This window comes from Chelon labrosus, assembly GCF_963514085.1.
Source record: "Chelon labrosus genome assembly, chromosome: 9".
Classification (NCBI taxonomy): Eukaryota; Metazoa; Chordata; class Actinopteri; order Mugiliformes; family Mugilidae; genus Chelon; species Chelon labrosus.
This window is the reverse complement of record NC_140359.1, coordinates 27,854,617-27,864,889: the sequence shown is the minus strand read 5'-3', so window position 1 is coordinate 27,864,889 and position 10,273 is coordinate 27,854,617. Positions and strand designations below refer to the sequence as shown.

Sequence of the window (10,273 nt, the reverse complement as noted above, 5' to 3'; positions counted from 1 at the left end):
ACAGGGAGTCCCCCAGCCGCACAAACTGGGGCCTGTCAGACAAGTTTCTTCTTGAAATTATGGGTTCACATCTCAATGGATCGTCATGTTCTAAATATATTGTGTTATATATGATTCACTAGATGAACGTAAAACTCAGTGTATCCTCTGGAAGTGGTCTTAGCTTATTATCATTTCACCTACTCTGTCTCCATCTAGTGGCGTCAATGATTAAATGGAATTATGGTCATTTGTTTAAGTTGAGCTCAATTTTTTTAGTCTATGGCAGGGGTGTCAAACATACGGCTCACGGGCCAAAACCGGCCCACCAGACGGTCCAATCTGGGCCGCAGCATGAATTTGCAAAAAAACTAAACACAGAGGACATTAAGTGTAATTTTTCAATAACGCACTTCCTAATGTTGTGTAAAAGGATAGTTCATTAATTATAAGCATTGTCCAGGGTCCCGGTCCAGGGTGTACCCCACCTCTCGCCCAATGACAGCTGATGACAGCCAATGACTTCACAGGAACAAGAAAATGAAGATGAAGATGTATTATAAACTACTATGATAGTAAAATATTAATTATGCCTTTTAAATATATGAGTACTCTCTGGTCCTAGTGTCTCAGTTGTGTTTTCTCATCTGTCTCTGGGGTTGGTTTGGCTTTCTACGCAAAATTATTAAGTGATCAGTTAAGGAAATAATTACTGATTGTTCTTCCGTCATTGGTGTTTTTGGGGAGTTTGTATTTGCAAGTAAATAATCAGCTGACAAACTGTAAATCTGGAGTTGGACAGCGAAATAAACGAATATAAACAAATTACAATCACATTATAAAACTTTTTACTGTTGTGTTTGTCACTTAAGAGTGTTTCTTAAAAACCTTTAAAACCGAATGTTTTGCAATAAACGAATATAAACAAATTAAAATCACATTATAAAACTTTTTACTGTTGTGTTTGTCACTTAAGAGTGTTTCTTAAAACCCTTTAAAACCGAATGTGTTGCAAGCGCACTTTGGATTACCGTAATGAACTTATGGTTTGCGCTATCGGAAAAAAAAAAAAAGGTCAAACGGCTTCTGGAAGCTGAGACGTTGCGCTTTACAGCCAATGTGGTGTCATTACGGTAATTTCGCTTGCGCCTCTCCCGGAAGGTTATTACACTTTTATAACACGTAGTAAATTGTAAATAACTGACAGCTATGGGGAAGTGGGCTAAATCACTTTCTCACTGGACATTGTCTGATTTTTTTATCGTCAAAATACTCACAAATATCCAGTTTCTCTGTTTTTTTAACCAACGGCTCAGCCTGGCGCTAAAAACAAACAAACAACTACTATTCCCATGATGCACCGGTCGTGGCACGGTTGAAGTTCAAAGTTCAAACGTACAGTAAAAATAGGATATTCGCTGGTGGCCGCTTGTCTGCTAACACGGGGAAATAAACAACTTGGCGAGCACGGACCGCCCTGCTCGGCTGCCGCCGCACCGAAAACCGTCCGAAGGTCCCGAAAATGTCTCTCAGCTAATCGGTTCCCGCTCTCGGTCTGTTGTCGGCGGATTTAGAAGAAGCGACGGGCTAGCTGGGTGCTAACGTTAGCACGCTAGCTTGGCCGAGAGCACATAGCAACTGCTGCTGCTGCTGCTGCTGCCGCCGCTGCTAGCTAACGTCACTGGACTGCTACTCTTACACCCTCTAGACTGCAGCTATGTTCGTGCAGGAGGAGAAAATATTCGCCGGGAAAGTGTTGAAGATTCACGTCTGCACCATGGACGGCACGGAGTGGCTGGAGGAGGTCACGGAGGACACCACGGTGGAGAAACTGAAGGAGAGGTGCTTGAAACATGTAGGTTTTTTGGGGGGTTGTTTGTGTTTTTGTTTTTTTTTTGTCCTGTCACTCCTCTGCCTCCTCTTGTCCGGGCTGCTCGCAGTCTGTCATGGCCTCTGAGTAAACTGTCAGTGTCAGTGTCACTGCCTTTGTATTTATAGTAACTGGGTAGACTTAGCTATTTATAATTTAGCAGGTTGGCTGCCCCCTCTCCTTGCTAGCCAGCCAGTTAGCCAACAGTCCCACTCTGCCCCCTTTTCTTTTCACCACTGGCCAGTCTGACATGCAGCTTCTCAGCCTTTTCTATTATTACACAGACACCTCATGTCTCCTTCTATGGCCTGTTAGCGTCATGTCAAGTCTTGGTTTAGTCTTGAAATGCAAATCAGCAGTTTATTCCTCCATATGTCATGCCTTGTTTGACCAATATGTGCAGAAGCAGCAGTTCCCATCAGTTAATGCAGTTGTTTGATTAGTTTGTTGATGGAAAGTCAATAGTTTCAGTCATTTAAAAAGCTCCAAATGTTCAAAACTCTCTCTCTGGGATGTTGTGTGGATTATTTTCTGTTGTACGTAGCAGAAAACCGTGGTTTTGGACTGTTTATGTGAAGAATAAGACGTTTTATTGTCGTTGTCTGGTGGAAAACAACAAAATAGTGTTGCAGCTTCGAGAGCAATACAAATAGAAACTTAAAAAAAACAGCTATTTGCAATAAAATACGATATAAATACAATAAAAGCACCCTTGTGGATACACTGCCTTGCATTTCATAGCTCGGTTTTGATTAATTGAAAGAAAATTTCATCAATCAGTCGACAGCTAGATTGACTTTTTATTTCTTTGCTCTCAAACGTCATCAGAAAAACATTTAACAACAATTTTTAGAAGTAACTGTCTTCGATTTAACTAATGCAAATAATAAAACAACACATTTTGGTGTTTTTAAATGAGCAATTCCACTCCTGCTGTTTACTTTTCTTATGTTTTTTTCGTCTGAGTCACTTTATTTCGTGCTTGTTTCGTAGTCTGTACACGGAAGCCTAGAAGACCCCAAAACCCTCACCCACCATAAACTCATACATGCTGCTACAGAGCGAGTCCTCGCCGACACAAAAACTGTCGCCGATGAGAATCTTAAAGATAAAGGTACGTAGACGTCCGTCGCGTTCGACCGATTCTGATTCTGGGGGAAAGTGAACGCGGACGGCTCACGTTTAAAACGGTGTGTTGCAGACGTTTTGCTGCTCATAAAGAAAAGACCGCCGCCGACGCCCCCCAAGATGGCCGAAGTTAGTTCAGATGAAAAGGTACGTTTGATCAACTCTGGGAAGAAATGGTGTATTTATTTATTTTGCGTCATGTTTATTGTCTCTTTGTGTTTTCTTCTTCTTGTTGCCGCAGAAGAAACAAGATAACAAAGCTCCAGACAAAGATGCTATCCTGAAAGCCACCGCCAGCCTGTCCACGCGCCACACGGACCGCACTGTTACGCAGCACAATATCAGAGACGTAAGGATCCTGAAATGCACGTTAATCATTTAAAGAAATGCAGTTTAATAGCGTCGCTGTTAATCTTTGTCGTGTTTGTGTGTTTTACAGTTTCAAACAGAGCTCAGAAAAATCCTGGTGTCTCTGATCGAAGTCGCTCAGAAGCTTCTCGCCTTGAACCCAGACGCTGTTGAACTCTTCAAAAAGGCAAATGGTAAATCATTCTTATTAACCTCTTACCCCCACCTCAGCACTGTTGGGGGACACAGCTGCTTAAGTAAAGGTCGGGCCCAGGACCTTTTTGCTGACCTCAACCCACAGGAGCCATATTACAAGATTCACCTACTGATGTGGAACATTTGTGACGGTTGTTGTTGTCACAGGCTGATGTGTCTGATCTCTTTGTGATTCCGTGTCTCGTAGCAATGCTGGATGAAGATGAAGAGGACCGGGTGGATGAAACGGCTCTTCAGCAGCTCACAGAGATGGGCTTCCCTGAAAGCAGAGCGATCAAAGCCCTTAGACTGAACCAGTAAGGCTGCACTTTTTGAACTGAGCACTCCCTCGCTGTGTCAGCCGTTAGAAACGCACCCAGCTTTAAATTTTATGTTATAAAAATGCTGAACCTGATGAGATTAGCGTGACCTGATTCCTTTACTCTCACCTCATCCACTCTCCCTCCAGCATGTCAGTAACCCAGGCGATGGAGTGGCTGATCGAGCATGTGGACGACCCCTCTGTAGACGCTCCGCTACCATCCCAGGACTCTTCTTCTTCTTCTTCTGCTGCTGCTTCTGCCGCCGCCGCCGCCGCCGGAGCCACGGCAGCTGCCGCCCCGGGCCCCTCGGCGTCGGCCTCCGCTTCCGCCTCCGGCCCGAACCGTCTCCGCAGCCTCTCGAGCCAGTCGAGCACAGAGGAGAGCAGCAGACAGGACGAGCTCACAGAGATCTTCAAGAGGATCCGCAGGAAAAGGGAGTTCAGACCCGATTCAAGGGTGGGTGCTCTGTTGTTCTTTACATTACTCTGCAATATACACAGATGGCATGTATCAGGCAGCAGATGAAGATTCTTTCCTCTAAGTGTTAGAAACATGAGTGGAAGGATTTGAGTGCGTTCTTAAGTAGCTGTCGTTGTACACCAGTTATAGCTTTCCATGGAAACGCTATTCCCTGACGGCAGTGGCCTCTTTCAGCAGGATCATGTGACCTGCCACAAAGCATTAAGTGTTCAGGATGGTCTGAGGAGCAGCAGCAGCAGCAACAACAACAAGTTCAAGGTGTTGACTTGGCCTCCAAATACCCAGAAACTCAGTACGATCAAGTGTCTGTGGTTATGTGCAGGACAAACAAGTCTGATCCACGGGAGGACTCCACCTCTGAACCTGCAGGACTTGAAGTATCTGCTCCTGGTCCATGACTCAGTCTGTTTTGGCTGCAAAAGAGGAACCTACAAAATATTAAGGCTAGATTATGCTTCCGCGTAGTGATCACGCAATGGCCACGCAGTTGCTCGGACGCAGTCGTGAGACCGTGATGGTTCTGCGTGGGGTTTACGTGTCGAAATGCATGCCACACCGGTAGAGGGCGCTATGATTTTTTGTGACCGACCGACCGAGACTCTTGTGACTATCTCGACTCGTTATTTACCTTCCGGCTTTTGTCGTAGTCACAGTGAACGATGGACACCGAGACAGAGAGACTGGCGTTGGAGCTCCAAATTATTCAAGCAGAGGAAGAAATACTTCTTTTGCAAATTAGGGCACGACAAAGGAGACAATGATGTTTATGAGTGGAAACCGGAAAAGCGGTCTCCAGCATATGTAGTTAGCGGACCAATCACAGCCAATGCCGCTGCGTTGCTGCTGCGTTGCTGTTGCGTCGCCTCGACGCGCGTCGAGGATTTTTGGGAGGTGCATGTCTGGCCCTTGCGTAGGACGCACGGGGGTCCGCAAGGACGCAATAGGTCCGTAATAGGTCCGTACGCACGGACGCGCTGTGTCAACGCGGAAGCATAATTAGGGCTTTAGGCTGTAATAATGTTATCCCGTATTGGTGTGTTTAAACCGTAGACTGTATAAAGATGGACAGATCTGCTCCATTAAAGTGAAGCAAGTAGAGCTCCCCCTGGTGTCTGGCTGCAGTATAGGTCATAAGCTCCACCCCCTCCATGTTAGTGGGCGGGACTTGGGCCAAACTAAAACACTAAAATACACATCAAATAAGTTTTTTTTTGTTTTTTTTTTTTCAGCGACGGTTTCTGTCATTTTAGGTAGTCAATATAATGTTGATGAATGTTTTTTTGGATAAGTTATATATGTCCTTTGTTTCTGCAGGCCGTCATCGCGTTGATGGAGATGGGCTTTGATGAGAAGGAAGTGATTGATGCTCTGAGAGTCAATAACAACCAACAGGACGCTGCGGTAGGTCGTCCTATTAGACAGAGCGCCTGTATCCACAATAAATCAGTCGGTTTGAGTTCAGCCGGACCGTTGCCTCGATCCTACTCCTACCTGAGTAGAGGTGCAACTGACCAACATTCACATTCACACATATTTGTGGCACAGTTCAAGGTGCCCGTTAAATGTTAATACATATTTAAACTATTGTGTCTGCACCTTCTATTCTATGTCAAACACATTTACGTTTAATAAGAGATCAAATCCAGTGTAGGAAAGCACCAGGCCTGCTCTGATGTAGGTGTTACTGCACCCAGACCTCTAAATAGATGAATTAATATACCTGTATATTTAAATCTGTTTCCTCACCGTTTTCTTTTCTTTATTCCCCCTCCTGCAGTGTGAGTGGCTGCTGGGAGACAGGAAACCTTCCCCAGAGGATCTCGACAAAGGCATCGACACCAACAGCCCTCTGTTCCAAGCCATCCTGGAAAATCCAGTGGTTCAGCTGGGTCTGACCAACCCCAAGACTCTGCTAGGTACCGTCTAATCCAGCATAGGGAATACTCCTGTCCATGTGAACACAGGCAGTGTGACATGTCTGCACGCCCTCATACCATATAGAGCTTACTGCACACTTTAAACAGATAGAAATTAACCAGTTCAAAGCAAAACTCCACAGATTATATATCACAGACCTTTATCATGTGCTTTTTTTTGAGTGCGGACAATGTTCCTGACCTGCAGTATCCAGATATATAGAACTACCTCATTAACTTTCCTTCGTCCTACTCTGGAGAGTCACTGAAAGCAAACATTCAAGATGTTTTCTGAGGAGGTTCATGACAGTAACGCAACTATAATAACAAGTAACGGTTTAATCCTGAATTTCTTTCTCATTGTGAGTAGTTTTAAACATGCTAAATAAACCAGACATTACACTTAGAAACGCTGACAGACTATTCTGACATCCTGGGGCACAGCAGCAGTCGACCATTTCTGGATTTAACTGGTACAAGGACAAGTTAGTTAGTTGTTAATCAACCGAGTAGTAATTTGAAAAACGTGCTTTCCTGCCAGTATGGTGGTGTTGTGATTGCTGGTGCAGGGTGACGTCAGCGAGGTTTCCTGTTCAGTGTTAATACTATGGCGGACCACCAGGGTCAAATTTACTCCACTATGGTCTCATGAATCTGAAATATTTTTGCACATCTCAAACGCTCCTCTCTTCCCCCTCCCTAAAGCCGCCGCCTCCCAAACCCACCTCCTCACACACCGGTTGCTCACCTGCTCTGATCCGACAGTGAAAACGCTATGGACGTTACTGGCACCGTTTAAAATCCAGTATCTGTCCTCTTGATGTTTTAGACCATAGAGATGTAGAATTATTTTAAGAGAGTTGGTCAGAACCTGGAGGGAAAGACTCCAGACGTGAAGCTTCACTTTATAACAGGTAGCTAGTACAGTTAGAGTACTGCAGGACCTAGACACAGTAAACTACGCCGATGTGAGTATTTTTTATATATATATTTTATTTAAACTTTTCACATTTACAAAAACAAAACATACATAACACAAATTAACACGACACTACGAGTCATTTATACTTGTGTGCTTGTCAGTCTGGCTCACTAGTCGGCGCTGTGTGTCTTTTTTACCAGTCGGGTTCATTTTTGTTTCTACTTCCTGCTTCACTTTCAACAATGGCGACTGAAACGTTTGCCGAGATTACACGTCTCATAAAAGTGTCTGTATCTCCAAACCTCCTCACTTAACCTCACCGATTCTTTATTGATCCAAAACAATCAATTCGAAAATTTGCGGCGATGGAGAAGCAGCCGTGACTCGTAGTAACATTTCTGGGGAGGTGGACGTCAGGGTACGGCGTTAGGGTCTACGTAGGGGTCTGCAGCAACTTAATGCAGAAGTATAAACCGCCTATTAGATTCACTAATACTATATTTAATCTTTTATCTTATTCTTCGTGCAGACATTTCATATACTGTGTAGATTGTTTTTAATTGGTGGGATAATGTCATAAAGTCAAAAACAAAAAAGTTCAGGGCAAAATCCAGTGCTGCTGTAGGACACTTCAGTCGAACCGGGACCGTAGGGGGCGGGGCGGGGCGGGGCGGGGTGGGGTGGGGTGGACTGGACTCATTTCTCACATGTTGCCCCCTTGTGTTTCTGTGCAGCGTTTGAAGACATGCTGGAGAATCCGCTGAACAGCACCCAGTGGATGAACGACCCCGAGACCGGCCCCGTCATGCTCCAAATATCCAGAATCTTCCAGACCCTCAATCGCACATAGAGCCTCCTGGTGACCCCCCCCCACACCCCAACACGCCCCTACCCCTGTGTGACTGTGGCAGCTTGTGTGTGTGTGTGTGTGAGAGTGTGTGTGAGTGTGTGATCATATTGGTATCGGCAGAGACACACGTATTGTTTATTTGCCTTGTGAAGACGAAGCCTGAGGAGTCGGAGTGTGAATCAAGACGTTACACGTGTGACTATTTATAACAGTACAGTAAAAAAAAGAAATGGCATATTATGACGGTAATAATATAAGATTGAGATTTAGTATATGGTTTTTACATTTTAACGATAACAATTTCTAGGTATGACAGACAGTTTATTTTATATAATTTCTCCATGTGCAGAAATCAGACATCAGTTTAATGTTTACACTTCAAAGAAAACTGTTTTTTTTGTGTGTGTGTGTGTGTGTGTGCGTTTTGCAATATTTAAAATCTCAATTACAGTTTCCTGTCTGTCTCTTTAAACCGTTGTGAACGTGTTCGTGTCATGTTTTTTTTTCCTTCTCGCTTCTCCTCTCGTCTCCTTTTTTTAATTTTCAAATCAATTTAAACGTCTTCTAACCGAGAGGCGGTAGAGCTTGACGAAAACGTGGCGTTCAGAGGTCACCGCGAGTCGGCTGCCTCTCAGTTAAGAGACGACATTGTCCCCCTTCGAGCGTATTTATTTGACCTTCTTGCCTTTTTAGAGGAAAAGCCCGACACTAAACCGTTTCTAATTAGGCCTGTTAATTAGGCGCTCATTTAGCACTTCTCTGAACAAACGTCGTCGAGGAGGTTCGAAGAAGAAGGCGTTACGTCCCCGTGTTTGGTCCCAACAGGCTGCAGCAGCAGCGGCGCGGTGTTAAACGAAGCTGAGCCTAATCAAAAGGGGCTTGCCTTTTTATTACTATTATTATTTATTTTTTTATTTTAATTTGACCGGTCAGGACGTGTGCGCTCACTTCCAACGCTGCACGGTGGAAATATCAGAAGCAGAGCTGCAGCCAGCGTGGATGTTTTGGTTTTACCGTTTTTCTTTTTGTCTTTTGAGAGCAATGAACACTGATGCTGTCAAACCAAACCAAAACGTCACTGTATAAACCTGCCTTGTCATTTAGATGTATCCGGTGAAAAGAATACCCTGTATTTCTGTGCAATAGCAAGGACTTCTGTTGATCTGTAAAGACATATATATATGATTTTGAGTGTTCCTCAGTGGGTAGCGTGTTATACGATATTAGCCTTTGCATCGAGTACTTAAATTCTCCCGCCACGAGACGGGCGGAGCTCCGTGTCTCCTCGTTTTGCGGCGAGGGGGTTAAACCCAGTATGGAGGAGGGTGGTGTGTTTTTTGCCAAGCTTTTGAGTGTTTTTATTCAATATTTAAAATGTGGTATTGACGTGACTTTCTGCTCAGGGAGGCTGAGATTGTTTTTCTAAACCTGTCGTTACAGCAACACCTCTGCTCAACCCCTACTAGTTTGGCACCTGAAGAAAAAAAAAAAAGAAAAAAGAGAAATGGCTTTAACTAATCCGTCGAGAACTTTGCTTACGAACGAGAGCGCCGCAAAGACATGGTTTCGTAAATGCAATATTTGAAAATATGTAAGTGTTTTTAGAGAGAAGTGTCTGTTTGAACTATGTATTATTACTTTATTTATATCGAAGCCAAACTACTAACCTGTTCTTATTTATAACATTTTTAGCAAACCTTGAAGCTAATCTACAAATGTGAAGAAAAACAAACAAAAAAAATGCTTCAAATGTTGTTTTTACAAACCGAGATGACAATGTGCACATGGACTGGTAGGTCACAGTGATATTTAAAGTGGTGCGACGTCTCTGGAAGCGTCTCTGCTCACATCACGCACTGCAGCGGACCGTCACCGTGGCCACCGTGACCAGCCGCCAGCGCCACCACCGCCGCCGCCGCCGCCGCCGCCGCCGCCACCTCACCACCTCCATACTTAGCACTGGCATGCGTTACAGAAACCACAGCTCCCCCCTCTGTAATATTGTGAAACAAAACGTTGGGAGATCGTACGATCAAGGGAAGTGCTCCAAACGGTCAGCAGGAACAGAAACGAACAAAGTTATTGCTTAGGGACACTGAGGAGACTTGTTGGAGTCACATTATTGGTTTCACTCCGCTTTCATGCAGGACTCTCCCAGATCAACAACCTATGCAATATACTCACAGTCTGTCTGTTCAAACAGCCTCAACGGCTACCGGCATCTAAATCACTATTGCATTAAAGTTATTTTTTGTGGCTGTA

General features: G+C 44.3%; 1 protein-coding gene across 3 annotated transcripts; it reads left to right on the top strand.

Moving 5' to 3' along the window:
• Positions 1 to 1,194: 1,194 nt before the first annotated feature.
• ubac1 (UBA domain containing 1) lies at positions 1,195 to 10,273 on the top strand. 3 transcript variants are annotated; one of them, XM_084551703.1, is made up of 11 exons: positions 1,195 to 1,834; positions 2,843 to 2,963; positions 3,051 to 3,124; positions 3,219 to 3,326; positions 3,417 to 3,519; positions 3,729 to 3,837; positions 3,990 to 4,299; positions 5,638 to 5,724; positions 6,101 to 6,239; positions 7,896 to 8,020; positions 9,452 to 10,273. In XM_084551703.1, exons 1-10 carry the CDS (start codon positions 1,697 to 1,699, stop codon positions 8,009 to 8,011), a joined length of 1,305 nt encoding a protein of 434 aa, XP_084407829.1. In that variant the 5' UTR covers positions 1,195 to 1,696; the 3' UTR covers positions 8,012 to 8,020; positions 9,452 to 10,273. The 3 variants fall into 3 exon arrangements, 2 of the variants coding, with proteins under 2 accessions (XP_084407829.1, XP_084407828.1); XR_014699232.1 differs by having other exon boundaries at positions 1,196 to 1,834; positions 7,896 to 9,602; positions 9,704 to 10,273; XM_084551702.1 differs by having other exon boundaries at positions 1,196 to 1,834; positions 7,896 to 10,273.

Coding starts and splice junctions, on each gene's coding strand:
- ubac1 (XM_084551703.1), top strand. CDS start 1,697: ATGTTCGTGCAGGAGGAGAAAATATTCGCCGGGAAAGTGTTGAAGATT. Junction 3,520..3,728: donor ACTCTTCAAAAAGGCAAATG/GTAAATCATTCT, acceptor CGTGTCTCGTAG/CAATGCTGGATGAAGATGAA. Junction 5,725..6,100: donor ACAACCAACAGGACGCTGCG/GTAGGTCGTCCT, acceptor CCCCTCCTGCAG/TGTGAGTGGCTGCTGGGAGA.